We start from the raw sequence: 21971 nt of genomic DNA, 5'->3' as shown, positions 1-21971 counted from the left end.
TAATTGAATGTAATTTGCTGAAAATAAATGAATACATTCTAGTGAAAATCGTTTGTGAGAATTGCAACATTAGAGACGGGCGGGAGAACCAGAGCGGATTGCCTTTACTAGTGCCATCTCACTCACTTTGATGATTGCCTCGAAATACGGCGGGACTTAACTATAACAAGTAATGGAAAGTGTCAACCCTTTTACAATCAAATAATTTTGGTAGAGTGTCGCCCCTGGCGATGAAACTCCTCAGTCATTATCATAAAATAAACTTGTTGTTGTTCATTTTGGTCTCACATTAAATCACCTTCGGTGGAACCGTAAAGTGTACATCTTACGGGGTTTTAGTGAATCGGTTGTTCTCAAACTGTTAGTGGACGGCTTCGCAGAGAGCCAGTATACTTGAAGATCGGGGAATTTTGATCTGTAGCGTAGGTGAAACATTTCTCGTTAAAGAAAATCGTTTTAGCTGATATAGGTTACCCAATGCGATCCAATTGTTGGGAATCGGACATTTCGGTGAGCATAGACGGAATGCTTCGGTAAGGATAAATAAACGATAGTCTTAAACGTAGGGTGAGTCTTTTTCACACAAAACGCTATTTCGATCAGTTTCTTCAACTAACATAGATACGTTTGGAAACCAGTGGGACGAAAACGTCTAAAAAGAGCTAAGGACGAGGCGAAAAAAAAGGGGGGGGGCGGAAGGGAGATTGAATTCGTCACACGACAAATTCGGCTGCTTCCATAAACATACTCCCTTCAAAAAAAGAGAGAGGGAGAAATAAGAGAAATTAGAAACAAAGAAGGTATCACTATGTTGTGGCAGCTGGTTCCAGCAAGCTCGTCCCACTGCAAGCTAGAAATGTGGGACTGGAAATGTTCGGCAGAGATTATCTGGAAACTCTTTCAGGTATGGAAATTTACAATTTTGGAAGGAATCGTTTAGTAATTCACAGGCAAAGCGAGGTAACACTTAATTGAGGAAGTCCTTAAACTATCAAGCTTTGTTGTTGAGTTTAATAGGAACAAGCGCAGTTTCGGTATTTCAATATGTATTTCGAAGTCGTATACATAGTTACAATTGTAACGCATCCGCGCACGACTTGAGATTGTGGGGTCCAAAGGGGGCAATAGCTTACTGGACAATTGCTCACCGCCGCTGAACAGGGCTGATCTTGTGACGCGTAAATTTGCTGCAAGTACCTTGTACATGCACGGGGCAATCATTCTTTAAACGAACATTTATTCGACTGCACAAGGAAGACAACAGATAAATCGTGACATGAGGTATACAAGAGCACTCAACCTTCAACTTGAATAAATTGAATAAATGAACCCAGAGTACTGGGGATAAAAAGCTACTGACGTAGCTTAGCGTAGCAAGTAATAACCTTGCACACATAAAGCCCATCTATTTCAATGCACAGCATATGTGATGCATGTCGCATAAGTAAGCTGGATCTCACGAACTTGGATCATTACTGAGGTGCATCACAGACATTGAAACAAACAAACGAAAAGATTCACAATGCATACATATTCCATTTTCCAAACGAAGAGAATATCTGTGGTTGCCATTTGTATTAAGTTGATCATCAGAGAACTAAAGCACGTCTGAGGAAACAATCTCCCCCTCATTTTTAATAATTAAAGGTAATTACACGAAATTAATGATGACAACAATGTACGTATAGTGAGGAAAAATACCGGGTTTCGTAGCATTTAAAGGAGCCTCTTTTGTTCAGCGGTACTCGCACACGAGGGAAACAACTGTAGTGCTATAGAATATATCATCAGTGACGTACATAGTATGCACTTGAGTACACGCGTGTAACGCTTCCTGGTGGGCATTGTTGGTCTCACAAATGTGGGCAGCGTCACTAGTGCTGACATGATAAGAAGGACTGATGTGATCGCGGGAGATGAGGATAGGAAGCGATTCAAGCATACTTTATATTGAAATTCGTCTAAAACCATTTTGTAAACCTTAATAAAAGCGGCACGCTGCCGGAAAGTGCAGTGCCGTTCGTGTGTGGATGTTAGGAAAAACAACATAGAAAGTCACTACATAACAACTGGCTAACAAAGATTCTGAGCAGTTGTCCGGTAATTTTGCTTGGTAAAGAAGTGTTTAGTCGAATGGCACAAACGGGTGACAGAATCCACGTTCCATATGAGCATAATACGTCCAAGTTAGTCATCGCTGCAAATTTGAAAAAATCATTGTGACCATAGATGCGATCCAATATGACTCAATGACGTTTCTTACATATGCTGTTCTTTTCCTATTAACGATAACTTCACTATTAGAAGTGGAGGAACAAGGCCAACATAACCATTCATTCAGGTTCACACAAGTCCTTCTTCGCAACGTGAATAACCTTTCCGTACGTAAAATAGAATTTCCGGTCTGGTCCCCTTCATTCATGACGCGACCTGCTTAAAAAATAGTATACCATAGTAGGAGATATGTAGCGTCCTTCGGGTCGCCGCAACTATGGATAACAACACAAAAGATCCCGACTGTATTCGCACCAAGGAAAGTAAGGGGCGCAGCCGTATTGTATATCCAAGAATGGATTTAAATATCTCCCGCTCTTTTCCTTTTCGGATGCTAACCTATAGCCCTATATAGTTTAGAAAGGATGACCTTTAGCACCCTGTCTCCGTATTTACAGTATTCCGCTTTTATTCTGTAAACGAGAGTCGAGACGAACTGAACGTTGCAGTGCGCCAGTGTTGTCAGCCGCTCTGGAATAGACTTTTCTGGAGTGCAGGCGACGTCAGTTTTTGTCTGTTTGCGGTCTATTCTTCTCCCAAAAGTAGGTGGAGCTACGATTGTACCACATTTGAACCGAGTTTGCGTTGTGCTTTCGTGATCTCCTGGTTGTTCCAAATTATTTTCTCGTTACTGTCCCATCTATCACGGCTGTAAGGGTTACTTCCTTGTCCTAAGGTTTCGCGAACCGCGCGGATACTGTTCAGCACCTGCGTGTGTAACTTGACCGTCTACCAAGGCTCCTTCTCGGACAGCCCTGTTATCGATATCACAGGACCAGGTTGCCGCAAAATGACGCTCGCTGCAAAGAGCTGTCGTTTCCTTCGGTTGGCTCAACCACCAGCAACTCAGCCCGGCAATCTATCAACTGATGATGATGATGATTGCAGTTTTTATGGCGCACGAGCAAGCCAAAACAGTGATATGTGTGGCAAGGTAAAGCCAACGGTTCAATTAAGACCAAATTATTATCTCAGAATTTCAAGTGTAAACCACAGAAAAGGAAAGTCATACAAAAATTGAAAGTTGTCATGTACGGTAAAAGCGGTTCATCCCAAGCTAGGATGCAAAGGCCTGTAGGAGCCTGGATGAAAAGGCATTGGATATCGATAAAATTCTTTAAAATGACGACGACGGTGATTTTCGTGTAATGGACATGTTATTAGAATGTGCGCCGCCTTTCGCTTTTCTCTTGTGTTTCGAAAGGATGCAAGCACTTGGAAATTCAAAGCTATACTTCGGAGAAACTTCGGAGCTATTCTAGTGGGGGTTTACCAGTGTTGTACGTAGCGCGGTTACTAGTAGCAGCTCTACCGTATCCGTTACTTTTTTCGGTAGCGGAGTAGAGATCGCGCTACTTTTTTAAACTGGTAACGAAAGAAGTACTTCCGCTACAAATTTGCGGTAGCGTAATCTTTGAGCGCTACCGCTACTTTCCGAGCTGGGGTTCGCGACAACTCGACTTCGACCTATCATCAAACCTCCACTCTGCCTGCCTTCGATCAAGCTGCCCGATATCACAACTCATTCTGGGAAGACCGGGCAAATAGCCGCAAGGAGGGCACAGAGGCCGTTATCTTACAAAGAGGATGTGTCCTCCACGTGTTCCCTATTTGGGATGAACCTTCTTGAAGATTTGGTGTATTGTCGGAGTTGTCTGCAAACTGACGTCACTCCATCCTGGAGCCGTCCTCGCTAGCTATGAGTCATGACATTCCACCACGTGCGCTCAGGTGCTTGACAGTTGCCATTTCTTGTCCGCTGCAATGGAGGGACCATGGCCTGCTACAGTACAAAACAGTAGCGTGGTGTTCAGATGTCTACTATGCGCCTCGGTGGGAAAGCTTTATCTGTGCGTCAAGGAAGTCAACGTCCAATTTGAAAAAGCACACCATGGTATGTTTACTAACTTCTCCTTCCGGGCAATCAGAGTTCTTTTTGTGACAAAGCTGCTGAGCCTTTTATCGGTAGACTTGCTTTGTGCTTTATTTGCTTTAGAGGAAGAGAAAAAGATATGCAGGATATCGAGTAGGCTTTAGTAAATCTGTAAAAAAACGGTTTTCAAAATTTTAGCCTTCAGGCAACCTACGTGTAACCTCCATTGGACGTCGATTTATTATTTTGAGATATTGTTTTATTTTATTATTTTAAGACGTTTGAAGTACGTCATCAACGATACTGTTTGTTTCTTTCCTAAAAAGTAGCGCACGAAGTATCGCGTTACTTTTTACGGGTAACAGTAGCGGTATTCCGCTACTTTTAGGTACGTGTACCGCTATCGGGATTTCGTTACTTTTTGCTCAGGTAGCGCGTATCGGTATTGCGCTACCTTTTTCGGGTAGCGGGTACAACACTGGGGTTTACAAGCATCAAAGTATTGAAACCGTTGAATGAATCTGGCATACCTCAATCGACATCTTGAGAAGAAACCATAAAAATTAACGGAATTATTATTAGCCAATTAAATAATCAGTTAAACAGAATAAAAGTTTGCTACTTGTACAACATCTAGTTCGCCTTACTCTTTTCTACACACTTTGCCCCGGTGTAGTAGGTAGGATCCTTGAGGTCGTGCGATGACGGGTTCCCTCGAACAGCCTAAGTTGAGAACCACTGTCCTTAGAGAGAAGAAAAACGGCCGAAGAAGCATCACGAAAATGTTAGATAAATTCAGACTTGTACGTAACGCGTTACAAGTAATTGTGTTACTAGTAATCAATTACTTTCTCGAGTAATTTTGCAACTAATCGATTAGTTTTCCGAGCAAGTAATTTTCCAAGTAATATGATTACAATTTTGAGTTATCAGAAGTAATCGATTACTTTTCGACTAAGCTTTATTCATATAAGAAACCAACCCACTGGCTCTATCACAGCCTTTCATATTTGGTTTGCTTTCCACTACCATGAGTGGAGGTTATTGTAATAGTATTCCGCACATGCATTTTGAGTGTCTGGAGACACCTTAATCCTTAACTTAGAATATAGCGCGATTGTGCGCTTCTATTGTGAAGACATCAAAGGTCAACGCGCCTTGGTAGGAGACATCCACAGAGAGGTCATTCACAACCCTGAGTATTGAAAGGAGCGGTCAAAGGAACGCGTTACTTTTTTAGCGGTTGCTTTATTACAATTCTAGCCGAGTAATTTGTAACGGTAAAAAGAAATACTTTTGCCACCAGAGTAATAGTAACGGTCACCAATTACCTTTTCCAAGTAACGTATACAAGTCTGGATAAATTGGAATTGCGGCTGAAGATCATTACTCGAAAAGTTACTCTAAAATTTCTCCTCAGTGTTTGGAAACGAAGCAAAAAGAAAAGGCACCAGTCTATAGGGAGGAAGTGAACAGCAGAGTGAACCATGGTTCCCGGTTCTTTGGTTAGATATTTTGTGTAGCGCGCGGTGGGACTCAATCCCAACAGCGACCGTTTGGCTCACTTCTATTGGATCTCTCCATCCTCGTCTGGTTGACTACTCTATAAGTGCCTCTCAGTGATTCTTTATCCGCGCGTATATTACGTGGGCGCGTTATGGGAGAACAACCAGAGCTTTCAGAGCCCCTAACTAAAGAGTTAATTAATGAATTTCAGGTAATTACTCATGATGTAGTTGCATACTCGCTTCGAGAAGATGTCCGGCTGGCCGTGTTACTCAACTGCAAAAACTGCATCAATGCTGCTACCATAGTTTCTTGTACAAAATATGTTGTGGATGAAAAAAAAAAAAGAAAGAAAGTACAACACCCTTACAAAGACTATAGTAATAGCTAATAAGCAATGCATCTGCAATGTCTCTAGAATCTCTTTTAGAGAAATGGGCCCCATAGAGCGAAAAAATTTTATTGGACATGCCCCAGACAGGATCGAACACACATTGCTTTTTGCCGTTTACATAAAATGATTCCGTCTATTATTAATACTAGGAAGATAGCACTGTAACACTCGTATCTAAATTAATGCGATTTATATTGTACGCTGGAACCACAGAAGTGAACAAGATTCGCGACGAACCGTATGGAAATACTCAAAACACGAGTTGTTCTGCCTCGAGCGAGAGAAGAGCAGCCGTCTATGGGTTACTTTAGTGCGCGTTTTAGGGCCACAACCTTTGGAGGCGCAGATGGCCAGCAGAGGCTTTTCGAAAACCGACAGTGAAGACTGGTTTCTTCCTCAAAGGCCTTTCCTGGCTATACTTTTTTTTTTCTTGTTTTCTTCGGTGAAGAAAATGGGATGTGGCTCCCTTTCTTGGAGGGGTTTTCGGGGTGGGCGGGGGACTTGTGCTCTCGGCGCCGTCGGAGCTCCATCTGGCCTACGGAGGAAATTGGAAATCGTGCTCTGTGGCCTGTCAAGATTTTTACGAGCCACACTGAGTGCGCCGATGAGGAATCGTTCAAGCTGTCTTTCTTGTTGTACCGCCGGTCGCCGTCTCACTGCAGGGCAGTTTCAAAATTGGGAGCGTCCACGTTGAGGGAAGCAAGTTTTATGAGGAGAAATTTTCCAGTGTACGTCTGAAACGCCTAAACTATGATCGTTCAAGTGAGCGCCTTAGTACGGCACGCCACGGAAATTCCCCATTCAAAATTGGGGCAGCCGAATGTACGTATTACATTCGGTTGTCGCACAAACGGTATTGAGCTGTTGCGCGTGTTCTATGGAACATGTTCAGAAATACTCTAGTTTGGGGTCGCGCTACTTGGGGTTGTTTACCGATAGTCAGAAGCGCTTATACGCGAGTTGTTATCCCCCGTACGATCATTACGATTTATCTGTTCTACAATGTTCTACAGAGATAGTAGGCTTTGTTGCCAAACGCTGCGTACTGTGTTTTTGTGCGTTATCAAAACATGCGTCAGGGATATCTGGAGAAAAAAAAAAGTCGGGTGATCTTACCCAGACGCCACAACAACGTGCTAAAGTACCCCTATCACACGGGACGTTCGTGCATCGTACGCTATCGCCTTTGCGTACGTAAGGGATAGCGTCGTGGTTTTGCGCAATGCGCGAAGCTCTCTCTTTATGTTTTGCACATGCGCAGAACCACCAACGCTACCTCTTACGTACGCAAAGGCGACAGCGTATGATGCGCTAAAACTGACTATTCATAGTGAGTTTTAGTATATCGTTTGCTGTCACCTTTGCGAACGTAAGGGACAGCGTGGTTGTTCTGCGCAATGCGCAAAGCTCTGTTTATGTCTTGCGCTTGCGCAGAACCAAAAACACCATCTCTTACGTACAAATAGGTGATAGCGTACGATATACTAAATCTCAGTAATGACTTCCATAGTACGTTTTCCCTTCGTCTAGGCAATCGATCATATCACAAGGCATTTCACTTCCCCCGCCCACTGGTTGAATAATTCCTTTCGTCTGTGGTGATACGACAGAATTTGTACCTCGACGTTCGATACCGAAGGGTACTCCGGTATCTTATGGTCGGTACCGCGAATAAATGTGTTGTCGCCACTAGCGCGCCCTAATTTTCGCGCCACTTTTCGGGTGCGAGTAAATTGGAGGTGAGTGTATGCTGCACATCAAGGGTGGACGCAAGACATGGAACAATTGAATTATATGTTTCGACTGACGCGCAGGTTCGTGAACTTTCAAATAAATAAATTGCCGTAAATAGCTGGTCGTGATTGCGCTTTGCCTTTGTTGCATCAGCCATTTGAAGGCGCCCAATAAAGTGGTATAGTTTCGCTGTATAACAACAACAATTGGGTGTCGCAGGTTGCACGTACAAATATTTCATTATAGTCCTCAATTTGGTACTCCCAATGCGATAATGCCACACACGTTGACGGCTGCGATCATTTTAACACGGAAGCATACCTATCTAGATCGTAAATGCGCATCTTCGTAGAAAGATCCACTCAGTTTTTCTTGTAGCGTAACTGTTAGAATGGATTCGAATATGAATTTGCGTATTTCGACTCCCAATAGCCAAGCCAATTATTCGCATTGGTACTGGAAAAAGCCCTAACGCACCGTAGTTTGCTAGTAACGGTGCCCGTCGAGAAAATCTCCCTCCACGCAAGAAAATACATTTCGATAAAAGCGAGCACCCTTTCATTGATGGTGGAGACACGTTTCGTGAGAAGGCGTAGCCTATTTCATTCCATGAAACACCCTGTCCTTCCTGCTGTCCTCTCTCCATCTGTCCACGTTTGTACGCCGCCCATCGCCACAGTTGCTTGCAGTTGCGGCGCATCTCTGACCGGCATTCAGTGCGTGTGGGTTCGAATCCCGCTGCTGGTACCTCTTCTTCAACTGCCATCATTCGAGTGAAAAAGGCTCTTTTATTTCAGGAGCCATAAACCGGACATTATACGTGAGGAACCGAGACACCGGCTGGAAGTTGAGTAACATGAAACAAATGTAGATAAGCGAAGCAAAGGTATAACGTTGGGTTTCCATGTAGAAACGAGGCTGACCCCAGAGCGAGTTTATTTTTAGAAGGACGGGACCTTGGACGGCTTTTGTTCTCTGACCCGAGGAACTGGTGGGGGGGAAATAAGGTACCTTTTGTCTGACAGCGAAGGCCAAGGTTGTCATCTCAGCAGGAAATTATATTTCTTTTCAGAGGAAATGCTTTCTAATCATGCTGGCGATCCACAAGAAATAAGCGACCCAATGAGGACCAACCAGTTCACCGGTGTTCATGTTGGAAAATATTTGTTCGGCATAAATTTCGCGCTTGCTTTCCAGCAGTATTTTATGTCACGGTTTTGTGTTTGTCCACATGTCTTAATCTATTTTTAGTAACGTGTAAGACAGACTACGTTGCTCACCGTGTTGTCCCCCGTTTTGTAATCTACCCCTTTGCTCCGAAATTCGGAGTCCGGGTGTACAGGATGAAAAGTAACTGCTCTGAGGCTGGAACACACAGAAGGGGCAAATACATACAAAGCCTCAAGTGCCTAACAATCATCACATCACAAGCCTCAAGGTGAAATATGGCAGTCGTCGAAAAAGGAAAACAGCGGCGAGAACAGTCCGGGATATTTAACGTAAATGAGTAAATAATACATAATTGTATGGGAAATCTCTTTGGAAAGTTGAGGAATCTTTCATGAAACGGTTGCTCTCTACATCATGGAGACTGTTTTCCCATGGACACTCCATCCTTGACGAATCATTCCGGACGTCAAGGTTATCATCCATATAGTCACCTTTCTTTCCTTATTCTTCAACGTGTGTTGAAGCACAGAGCCGGCGCAACAACAAACAAACATTTTTTTTAAACACTTTCATATCGTAGATGACCTAATCACCAGGGCACCGTTATTTCTTATCTGCGCTACCCGCAGATAAACCAGCCAGCTGCTACATTTTGCAAACAAACTCACGATGCCAAGGTTTCATGCGCCCTTTTCGGCCCCACTCGTATCTAAAGTCAACAACTGTCGTTACAGTCTTCCATATCAAGTGCGCAGAACGCGAGAAGCTACCCGCAAGCACCAACGCCCAACGAACCAAAATCCCGTACTGATACAAGCAACATAGTCACATTTTTTAATCATCACTCGTGGGAGCCTTCCTGTCATCTGCATTTCGCATCGTTGCCCTGCTGAAAACCTTCCTGAAGGACTAAAATCATCGACATTTATAAACGTCGCCAGTACGAGCGGGAGAAGTGTCAGCGGCCGGAGCTGTTTCCCGCGAATTCGTTTGCACAAACACTTCTCTCCTTCGTTTCCGTCTGCTTCCAGTGCTTGCGTCTGCTACACGTTTTTCGCTTTCCGCTGTCGAGTGTCTTTCAGAGCAATAGGTTCGACAATTTCGAACGTTATTCCAAGTGTAATGTGTCACACGGTGTCCAAGTTTCGTTATGTAATCAATAAAAACGCGAGGATCGGCCGTTCCAGCAATGAGGGAGAGGGCCGTTGGCATGAGCGCCGGTTCTCTCGTTTCTCGGTAGATGGCGACTCTACACAGCCTTAACCTTGAGACGGGGCGATCACCTGCACCGTAATTGGTCGAAATGGCGGATCGAGCTGTGACGTCACGAACACGTTTCCCTTCCTATATAAGCCGACCTCGTGTTCGCGCCGACGCACACGTTTTCTGGATTTATTGGCGTGATCTTTCCCTGGATTATTTGGCGGATTTATTTCGATTCACTGGATTACTGGTGCAGTGTGGTGCCGTGGATGTGTTTGGGGATTACAAGGATCGGCTACGATGGTGCCTCACAGTAGCAGTAGCCACGAGATGACGCACGGAGGCCGAAGACAGCAGTTCGGATCGCTCAAAGTGGATGTCAACTCGCCGACGCCGTACACGGACGCTACACAGTGCAAGAAAGTGACCAATCACATCAAGCGTCCCATGAATGCCTTCATGGTATGGAGCCAGATAGAACGGCGCAAGATATGCGAACAAGAGCCCGAGACGCACAACGCAGAAATCAGTAAACGTCTTGGCATGCGCTGGAAGCACCTGTCAGACGTCGAACGTAGGCCCTACATAGAGGAAGCCGAGCGACTGCGTCTTCTCCACATGCAGGAATATCCCGACTACAAGTACAGGCCACGCAAGAAGGCAAAGATCGCATGTAAGCCTCAAGAAAAATCCCACTGTTCTAAATTGAGTAAGAAATCGAGCCATCAAAGAGCAGCGCGACGATCGTCTGCTATGCCAACTGTCACAACACACCATCCGCTCAAACTGAAGCTCACAATCGACGACAAACTCAAGAAGAGCATACGACAGAGCAAACACGTACCGCTTTACGTGGGTCAGCTGACGCCACCGGCGAAGGTGCCGTCATCGCCGACTGCAGACGAACCGGCGTCCCCGGAAAGCACAAACGTCAGTCTCTACGAAGACATGGTGGTTGATGTGAAGCCCTGCATCGTTGGACTGGTTTCATCTCCTTCACCTTCGTCGTCGTCCTCGTCATCGTCGTCGTCCTCATCTTCAGTGTCTTCCGTCCACTCACGTCCTTATGCTGATAGCTCGACGCAACTGTCCGACCTGGACGCCCTGACGGAGGTGTTTGACCTCGCTTCCAGCTGTCAACAGGAGATGTCGCACTTCAATCTGACGTCGTTGGGTGATATGGACGCTATGGACTCTGCCAGTTCCAGCTCAGGGACGCATTTCGAGTTTCCGGACTATACAGCGCCCGAAGTCACTTCCATATTGGGCGTCGACTGGCTTTCCAATGGTGTAGACTGTTGAAAAAGCCTCTCTAAACCATCGCGCCACTGATGGGTCAGTGACGGCGGTATTTTTAGTTTTTTTTCTTAGCCCTCCTGTCATTTGGAACGAGTAAAAAATGGTGAGGCGGTTTTTTTTTTCTCCTCATCGAACGCAGGATCTCATGGTTTGTCGGTATAGGGGAACAAAAAAAAAAGCTCGTTGTACATAGTTGTTATATCAGAAAAGCGTTTCCCTATTCTCGAACACCACCAACTCTGGTCACCGTAAGTCAGCCCTCGCCTCTTTATTATTTGTTCTTAAAAATTGCTGGTAACAAGGAAAGTGCAGTGGTCTCTGAATGCGGTCGATTCTCCTTAGACGTTTCGTACCAAACTATGTGCAGCTGTGTCACGACGCGCGGGAAGTTAACGTTCAACGGTAAAGCAAATTTCTGAACAGGAGGATAAAGAAACGGAAAGAAAAAGACAAAAAAAAGTGTGTGCGCATTTAGTTGCTTGTAGCCGTGTATACTTAAGAGGAGGAATCACTTTCTTGTGGGGGTGGGGGTATCTGATTTATCTTTTGCTTACAGTAGCCTACTATCTATTCGCACATTTCCTGGAATTCTAAAAAAAAAATAAAGCCCGATCCCAGATGTCCGAAAGCCAAGCCATAGCGCGACTGGCGAACCTCTCCCGCTTAAAAGGAATGCATCTTCTGTGCGGATGCTTTTCTATCTCCTTTTTTTTCTAATTAATGCAGCAACAAAGAAAAACAACCCTCAGAGATACTTGTGGTTCTCTCTTCAAAATTGTCGACTTGGTTGCCACCATATGGGCAATCTTTTCTGTAAAAATAAGTGTTTTTATGGAGTCATAAACATCCTGTTAACCGTCCGCGTTTTCGAAGACGTTTATTTTTACCGAGTACTTACATATACTGGGCATTAGATAAGCAATTTCTTGTATCGGGTGTTTATGCTTGACGCACGCGGGTTCCGTGCATAGAATGGCAGTGATTCTGTTGTGTGTATGCCTGGTTTATTAGTACTCACGTTGGAGGATCAAAGTTCTTTGTAGGCAGCTGTAGAACTGTGTGTATGTTCGTGTGCTGAAGGTCGGTTGGCTTCCAGTGTGTTCTCGCGCCCCAGCACAGACAATAATCATTGTTGTAAATAAGCGCATGTGTTTTCACTGTTCCTTTGTGAGATACTTTGGGCAAAAGTGTTTGCTGTGGGACACAAGTGTGTGTTGTGTGCAAGTGTATGTGGGAACTTTTGTGTACTTTTTTTTTTTTTGTGAGCGTGTCTGCTCCTGAAGTGAATGGCCGTCAGTGGGCCACATTGTCCATAGTATATATATAATTATACATTCATAGATATATTTGTACATTTTATGAAATGCGAAAAAAAAAAAAGATTTGTATTATAGTGCGCAGAGTTCACCCAATTTTTTTAGTACACAGTGAAATAAATACATTGTGCCATTGAATTTTCTCTCCTCTTTTGTGGTCAGTATTAGCGAATTGTGTTTTAGTAGCCATATGCCATCGATTGGTTAGGGCGTCTCACTGGGTAATTTTGTTAACGTCAGAGTTCAATTGAAGATACGGCGGCTTCGCAGGGGGCAAAAGGTTAACGTGCGTCCTTGTGCAGCGAATTTTAACTTGATGACTGAAAAACATACGCGTGCCAGAGATTTTCCGGAATTGGTAGCCTCAAAGAACAACTTGATTTTCATCATGATTGCGTTTTATCAGGTCGTTTATCGAAAAGCCATTGTTCTTCGGTATCATAGTACCGCTTTTTCCGGTGTCTAACGCACACCCACCGAAAATTAGCGGAATTTGGAAATGTCCATTATTAAACTCCGACCCGCGTATCGCGTTTTTGCTCGCGATCCGCTCGAGTGGGCGCGGCGAAGTTCTGACGCGCTCGCGTGGAGTTTCGCCGAAGATTACCGAGGCGAACTAGAAAAAAAAAACCCGCGCAGCGTCATACGGCGTCGCGCCGCCGCCGAAAGTGGGAAACGTCGTTCGCCAATGACAGCTGTGGACTGGAGGATTATTTTGTGTGTCCGTGCAGTTCTTTTTAAATATTTTTTATATTGTGGGCAGGAGTGACAGGTTTACGTCAATGAATGAAAAACTCATTTCAGAAGTTGAACAGCGCAGGGAATTGCGGACGCCCTGTCACATGACTGCGTTGGTTAAACAGAAAGCATGTTCACGGTCAACTGCAAGTTCCTTGGAATGTCTGTTTATTAGTTTCACGGTCACCGTTTTTATTCCGGAACAATAATTTGGATTTACGCTGACGCTCCTGCGTTGAGGCAACACTGGGAACGCGCCTTCCGTCCCATACAAAGGGCATGGCCATCATTATTGGGGCCCGGAATTTTAAGCATTTGCCTAAAAATGCCTATAAAGGGAATGCGACATTTTTAGGGTTGCTTGCCGTTTTATCGACCCTATGGAATTGTACCCTTTTTGAACATTTTTAGATGCCAAGAGCCTTTTTTTAGATGTGCGAGTGCATCTTTCAGTCTCATGCTGAGTGCTGCATTTTGCTTTTCGTTTCTGCATTTTGCACCTTTTCTTCTTCTTTTTTTCTCTCTCTCTCTCTCTCTCGTTTGATTTCCTTCAGTACCTTGGTTTTCTAGAAGGGGTTCATGTATATTTGAACAACATATTTGGACTTTCTTTGCCTTTCAAGATCCTTGAGGGCGGAGAACTAAAGTAGTATATTCAGTATCGGTGGCCGCCTCAGCATTCGTGTACAAGAAGTCAAAGCTTGTACAGTACCGTGACCTTTTTTCCTGGACGGAGCATTCTGAAACACCAACAAAGTCAAAGAGTGCACCAGATTGACGTCCCTATTTTTGTATTTTATTGCCTGTTTCGCTGTTTTTGAGGGCCTAATTGCCCGCCTATTTCCATCGTTTTAAGCGCCTAAATTTCCGGGCCCTAATCATTATCATCATCCAGTAGAATATACGAACTCTAGGCTAGGGCGCGCAGCATACACTGCCAAGTACACCCGATGCAAAGGGAAGCCAACATCATCATCATCATCATCACCACCCTATCCTATCCTGTCGAGTAGAAGTACATCTATCTACATGGCAGTTAAATGCCTATGCCAAGCGGCGGGACCAAGGCCAAGGGTTGCACGCCATCTTCTTAGGAGCGGCCCTTCCAGGAAAAACTTCCATATATGACGCACTGATAGATAACGCACACTGACTCTTCGGGACACTTTTTACAATGTATATTAGCGCCGCTCGTACACCGGAAAATGCACCAACATTTTGCATCATGCTGCCAGGGCGATAAGAATTTTGGCGCTCGTGAAGAGGGAATGTTTCCTCCCCCGCGGCAGGAAAACAACTTCCTGTACGCTCTTTTCTCCCAGTGCAGTCATTTGAGGTGAGACCCACAGCTGTTCAAGAACTCGATGGTGCATCCAATGTTATACATAGGGTTCCGCGGTTTCGGGTTTAACCGAAACACACCAAATACAAAGGAATGCCCGAGGAAAGATTAGGGGGATTAATCGCTGCACACGATAATTTTAACAAAGAAAAAAGAAATAGAGCTCTGCTTTCACGATTTAGTCACCACCACATCGCTGTAGAGCTATTAAGTGTTCCCTTTATGATGTCTAGCTTCTTTTTTTTTCTTTTTTTTAAGGTTGTGTTGAGACGCACAGGTTTGCACTTACGCTGCGATGTATATTTGCCGAAACTGCAGGACAAACCATGTACACACCAGAGAAATCACCAAACCACGCCAATTTCATGAATTATTAGTTTATTACATCGAAACACGTATGTCGGATCCGCCCTAAAATAAAACCGAAAGCGCGGAACCCTAGTTATACAGTAACAGAAATACTCTTTCTTGGAAACTGTGTGCCGGTACTTTGGGGGGGGGGGGGGGGGGGGGGGTGTATGAAGATCAGCCATACAGAGTAAGACTATAGAGAGTATTACGAGTAAGTAATACGCGTTTCTGAGCGATTAAAATTTTGTAATAAATTGTAGCGCGTTTGTTTGTTTATTTGTAAGGAAAGAAATAGAAGAGGAGCAACTGAACTCGCCTCTCGACTTGTTCTGCTACTCCTAACATGCAACGCGTTTCTTTTCTTTGTTCCCGCTGTTCTGTATATTTCTGGAAAACTCTACCAGTGTTTCTGCCTCTCGTTATTCTTCTGAATGCTGTTACTAAAGGCGCGCGCAGTTTGTCGTGGAATGCGAAAGCACACTCAAACGGTTTATCTGCGCCGATATCGAATCCCCTTTAGATGTTTCACCATCGGAACGAAATATCTCCCGGTTTACAGAACTTTCCTGTGCATCTCTTCCGTGCGACTGATAAGATTATGGACGACGCTCAATGGTAGCGCCCTGAAGAAAAAAAAAAGAAACTCGTCAAACAGAAAATTACTCTAATGTAGGTGACTGTTGTGGTTCAATAGCGCTTACCGGTGTTCTCGAACGTCGTGGTGGAATCATACTTCGCCATGAACATTCTATAGGACGCTGTTTGCTCTAAGAAGAAAGCGACCCCCATATTTACTTGCCACTAATACAGGTAAAGTATGAGCTCTACCACGTTTAGTAGACTTCCATTTCTTTTTTTTTTAATTATTACCAATCAGTGAATCAGTAGATTGCGAGAAGCTATCCAACTGGTTTCATTTTTAAGGAAACCCAAATAAGAAAGGGGATACTGTCACCAGGTGGCGTCTCTTTTTTCTTTCTTTCTATTTTTGTGAGATTAGCGCGAAGGTCACTTACCTTGGTACGCTTCACGTCTGGAGCTCATGGAAATTACGGGGACTTTTTGAAGATCGTTATGCCAAAATAATATGCCATTACGCTGAAATAATGGTATTAGTAAAACTTTAATACGCCAAGGACCACTGACCATAGACCAAGGACCCAAACGCCAAGGGCACTGTATCCTACTCTCACACTAACTAATACTCTTCCAAGTTGTCTTACCATAAAGATGGAGAATCACATTTCAGAAAGTTTCCGGAATCCGGAGCACGAGGAAAGTTTCGGTGCTCATGTATTACGAGCTTTCTTTGGCAACCCCTTGAGTCGTAGTTATATAGTTCGTGTCGTAGTTACTGTTGAAGAAAAGGCACTACCAGTTGGATTCGAACCCATACCCTCGATTGCCGTAAGGTTGCTTGTGAGTGGAGTAACCGAGTTGCTGCCTGTGGATGTTGCACCGTCTCGAAGTTGGTCTGAGTTGCTAGAAAAAGTTGCCCCGTGTGAACGCAGCCTTACAGCGTACCAAGTTTCCTATGGGGCCGCTTGACGCGGCAATTTTAGAGATGGCAGTTCTCCATGGTTTTTCGGGATACCTTGAGTGAAGATTTTGCCCGAATAAGTGAAATGTTGTCGTGGCTCTTCGGGCAATCGCAAAATTCGCTTCTGAGCTCGCTTCCGAGTAGCAAACGACGTATTCCATTTCCGCCAGGTAGTATTACAATCTGCCGCTTTTGTCCTGTAGTTTACATGTCGAGGTTATCTACAGCGGACTTATCGCTTTGCCGCTGTGCTACACTTATCAGCCAAATTTATTCTTGCGGAGTATTATGAAATCACATTTCAGTGAGTTCTTTCCCAGTTCTTCCCATTTGCATTGCAGTGTCACTAAATTAAAATTGAATCGAAACTGAACCGATATGCATGAACCCGAGCCGAACCCAAAAAACAATCCCTGGACTACAGTACTGGTACAGTACTAGTGTACAGTACTCATAGAAAAATTTGGTTTGGACAAATTGTTTTAATGCGCCATGAGGATAAACGGTTTACAATCACACACGTTTACAGTCTACAGTACAAGTCAGATTATGATTCACTGATCTATAGAACTGAGCGTTGTAGCTGAACGCATTGACCTGATGCTTTTTCTTGAAAATGAGAAAGCCTGTTACCATAATGAGACTTTGTCCGAAATCAGATGCTATTGACTGTTTCAGGTGGCACCGCGACTTCTTTGTTTTGACGACGAGTAACTTGTTTTCTGTTCGTCGTTGATGCGGAAAAAAATATGGGTATCATAGTTTAGCGGGGTTTGTAATCCTCTGCTATTATTTGTCTTACTTATATATTTTTACTGTACATATGCACGTACGTACAGCGCGGGAAGATCTGCTCAAGGCAGCTTGACAGGGCCCCGGGCCCTAGAAAATGACAGTGACTGCGGCAAGGTATGGCACGATGTATAAAAAAACAACTGAATCTACAAACAGTAATCAAACAAAACAAGGCAGCAAATCGCGAGGCAAGACGCGAAAAATCGAAGCAATCACAATTTCCTGAGCTCCCCTTTGCCAACATTAATTATAGAAGGATCACTGTCAACGTACCACTTGAAAAGAAATCTCCAGTGTCTCCTAGTGGTAGGTCGTCCTTTCATTTAAAATATCCACGAAGGAGTGACTCGGCGACCTTGAGTATTTGCGACCACATAGGAATACATGAGGGATGTCACGTGAGATTGACTGAAATGTGCGAGAATTTGGCTTCAGGCTCCGCAGGATGTTGCCATCGGGTGTCGTAGCGACCTCGCAACAGCTGTCGGGCCACAAAAAGCGAGCGACCTCCATTTGGGGCTTACGTAACCCGGTCGGAAGATGAAGGAAGAAACTTTCACTTGCAACTTTTTCCAGCTGGCTCCAATGGGTGGCGCAGAGTAGCTGATTAGTACAACCATTTGTTCATCGTAAAAAAAAAAAAAAAAAAAAAAGAAACCCTCATTGGTCGTGAAATGGGGTGCTGCCCACTTCCATTCGGGTGATGCAGACTGTTTCTGTTCAGAATGTTGTTTATTACTCAAGTGTACACTATAAGGTAGGCAAGGTGTTTCTGGCGCTCACCTAATATGCAAAAGTTCTAGCTCCGTCAATGCTAGCAGATTGAAATTGAGTGGAAATTTGTTTTCAGTTCGCGTCGTACACGGGCCTGTGTGGGACTCCGGAACCATGGGCTCAACGAATTCACCGGGCTCATACTAGGACTCATACTAAACTCAACCGATATCTAGGCATCTCATACCGGGTCAACCCATCCCAGGGAGATCCGTACCAGGAAGAATGGAAACCTACATTCTAACGGTTATCTACCCACGGTGAGTACGGGATTATGGTAGTTTTTTTTTTTTTTTCTTGAGGAAGAAGCAAAGACGATTAGTTGATAGTAGCAATATGTGAAGGTTAGATTCTATTGGCGTGACGCAACGCTGTGTGATTATAATCGCTAAGGATAAAACGTGCAGCTCTATTCTGTACACATTCTATGGCATGATTGAGCGACTCCTGATGACGTATTCCAATTATGACTCATCGAGGGTTTTATGTCGCGTTAGTTTCGGATTTAGAGGGGCAAGGGAGAAATTACGTTTCATGTAAGGTTGGAGTTGTTAACAATATACGGAACGCCTACGACGACGATGATAGTAGAAGAAAAAAATATGGAGATATGAGCCCGCTCATCGCGGGACAAGCTACACCAGATCTTGTAGATGAAATAAAACAAAAAGAAAGACGTCTCAAAAGACGAAAGCTCTGCTACGTTCTGAACAAAGGTGAGCCAGGAAAGAACCAGGAAAAAACCTCATGGACTTGAGCTTAACAGTAAGGGGTGAGGCAATCAAGAGAACATCTAGACACAGATTCTTAGGAACCGTCCTACTCAGAAACCTGTCGTGGACACGAGAGATTCGAAAACTCCAGCAGGAGACCAAAACCTATAGCAACATTATGAAGATTATGGCCTGTGTAAGGCGGGGCGACACGCGGGGGCAATTTCGCTTGGTCCTCCGAAGGTCGCTAAGATGGTCCTCCCGTGTTCTGATGAGAGCACAGGTTTCTACCTCAAACCACGACGCCCTGTCTTTTTTGTCTTCCATTATTCAATGCTTCACTGCGAGTATTTCGCCGGTAACACTTAACCACCGTGCACTCACTCAAATTGGAATGTCAACAAATATGGCAGCCGCGAAGTGGATTACGAACTCTACTGGGCAGTCTGTGAACGAGAGTACCGGTAAATCATGCCAAAAAATCCTTATGTCTTTCTTATATAAATCAGCGCTGTCTTAACGAATTTGTCAAAAAATCAATTCCGTTTGGGTTGTCTCATTCCTTTTCCAAAAATAAGCATTTTGTTACCCAATCCCTGCCGTGGAGGCTACGTACTTGATTGTCGCAGGCAAAGTGCAGTGAGTTTGGCGAACTCACTTCATCGTAAGTGTACTTTGCATTTAGTGTCACTAAAAGATGCCGTGTGACTCCGAAAGAATGACACCTACTGCAAGTGTACTCGCTGAAAGTGACTCTAAATTAGTACGTAAGACTAATACAATAAACTACAGTACTACAGTAAACTACAATAAGAACAATAAGTGACTGAGACACGAACATTCAAAGAAATTACGACTAAATACAAGCTTTCGCGTAGAACCTACGCTTCGTTAGGTGACATGCATGTTGAAAACACAAGGTATATATACCATATTTTAAAAAGAGAGAGGCAGAAAGTGCAAGCTGCATTGTAAGAACCGCAGGAGAGACGAAAACAAAGGTCATGGCTTCAAACTATCAGCCTGACGAAAAAGGGGGGTGACAGCAATAACGGTGACGTCGAAGACTCTTCAACGCCGTCCGCTGGTTTTTCGTCACATGGAGGTGTTGCCAGGGCGGTGCATGGAACGCGCACAACAGTCTGCTGCGCGAACTTCGTCAAAAAAATTCGCTCAATAGAGGCTGGCCTTATTAAGAGTGCGTGGAAAGGTTCTACCGCGGTACAGCCGTGAAACATCTCCTTCCAAGGCACATATTCCCACCTAGAGTCACTTAAATAAGCTACGCTTAGAGTGGCGACACTGAGTTCCAAGAGCGAGCATGCGCCATCTTGTTAAAGCGCCACGCTTCCCACGCGCACGCGCACTGCGCATTTTAACGCACGATGCCATCTATCGTGCGCGGGTGAAGTGTTCCTTTCGTTTACAAGGAGCAGTTCACGGCCTTGACCTCACCTTGACATCTTCGGGACGCTCTGGTGGACAATAGTGGACAATACATGGATTATCTCACAACAATCATACACACTTCTCTCTCCCACAGGGAGCATTATGTTAGCCGTCTTTGATCGTCAACTGAGGATGGTACCAGTGTGGTGCGGAAACAAGATGGCGCTCCTGCTCTCCCTTGGACCTCAGTGTCGATACTCTGTAGCGAAGCTTATTTAGTGACTCTATTCCCTCCTGTCGTAGGTGTCCTGGTGACAGCACGACGGTCAACCAGGTCACGTACTTGTACCCGAGAATCAAGAAAATAAGCGGAACCTGGAAGACGGAAAACATTATTAGTGGAGCTTCCGCGTATTACTCGGGCCACGAAAGTGCAAAGAAGATTTCTTCTCCTCGCTGAACGACTGCAACAAAAGAGAGAAACGGGGTTCATCTGTTACGTGATCTATGAGCAATAAAGAACTTCGCTTCAGTTTCTGCGTTTCTTTTTCTTTTTTCCTTCTGATTTTTCTCTCATCTTTTCTGTTTTTCTTCCTTTTCTTTCCGATTTTTTTCTGAGTGCTGTTACTCTGTGTGACTGTACATGCGTGTGTGTACATGAGTATCTGCACTCCTAGTCTCTATCTACGTTCATGTGCTCAGAGTTGCTCACGTGGTACGGAGTAGCCGGCGTCCGCGTTCGCGGTCTCCATACTTTTCTTTTTCACTCACTCACTCACTCGCCAATCACCCTGAAGGTACAGTTGAATGCCAGAATGTTCCCTGTGGTGATTTCTTCGCGACTACCCGAATCTCAGAGCCCAATAAGAGGCCAGACTACAGCCCTTCCCTCTTTCATCCCATGTCCAAAAGAAACCATAGCAACACTGCGCTTTCCCTCTTGCTTTTCTTCTCAACACGGCCGACAACGCGCAGGGGCCTCTCATTTGTTCTCCTCAAGCATCCGATGCACGATCATCGCGGGAGAACGTTAGAGGAGACCAATCAGAGACCTCTCCGCATTCACGTGTTTCTTGAGAAGGAGAGGGTGAGAGAAAAAAAAGAAAAAAAAAAGAGGGTGTTTCTCTCGCTCGTAAGTCACGAATGAGAAATGCTGCCCCTTTAAAATGCGCCAATGTTTAGACAAAAACAGAAATATATGCCTAAGCCTATCAGCCATGGGGGTTGGGGGGCACAGATAAGCGGCAATAAGCGGTCCCTATGCGGTCGTATCGGCATTGATGCTGCAGGGCAGGAATTGAGGCTCTCTATGAAATGACAGTCAGTGTTGCTTCTTGAAATACTACGACAAACTCACAACGGCACGAAATTGCATTGAAGTCAAGCAAGACCACATACTCCGTAAAAAAGCTGGTCAATCAATCACCGCTTCGCAGTCGATTACGCCATACGGCTTTTCTTTTTATTCTGAAGCTGTCCGTATCTCGCGCCCAGATTTCTCTGACGTTGAATAACGCTTCCCTCCACAGTTGCTTAGTGATGTGCAGAAAAAGAAGAAAG

The 21971-nt window shown here is 44.5% G+C and overlaps 1 protein-coding gene and 1 long non-coding RNA gene across 2 annotated transcripts in view; both read left to right on the top strand.

Annotated features, from left to right (window-relative positions):
- LOC135398771 (uncharacterized) overlaps nucleotides 1-20800 on the top strand; it is a 98272-nt gene extending 77472 nt beyond the window's left edge. The window contains exons 5-6 of the long non-coding RNA XR_010424135.1: nucleotides 18386-18569; nucleotides 20715-20800. This is a non-coding gene — a long non-coding RNA (uncharacterized LOC135398771). The remainder of the gene's footprint in view (nucleotides 1-18385; nucleotides 18570-20714) is intronic.
- LOC135398767 (transcription factor SOX-11-like) lies at nucleotides 10312-12907 on the top strand. Its single transcript, XM_064630206.1, has one exon. It carries the CDS (start codon nucleotides 10455-10457, stop codon nucleotides 11454-11456), a length of 1002 nt encoding a protein of 333 aa, XP_064486276.1. The 5' UTR covers nucleotides 10312-10454; the 3' UTR covers nucleotides 11457-12907.
- Nucleotides 20801-21971: the final 1171 nt, after the last annotated feature.

This window comes from Ornithodoros turicata, chromosome 6 (genome assembly GCF_037126465.1).
Source record: "Ornithodoros turicata isolate Travis chromosome 6, ASM3712646v1, whole genome shotgun sequence".
NCBI classification, from domain to species: domain Eukaryota; kingdom Metazoa; phylum Arthropoda; class Arachnida; order Ixodida; family Argasidae; genus Ornithodoros; species Ornithodoros turicata.
The sequence above is the reverse complement of the archived record's forward strand: the minus strand, read 5'-3'. Positions and strand labels throughout refer to the sequence as shown.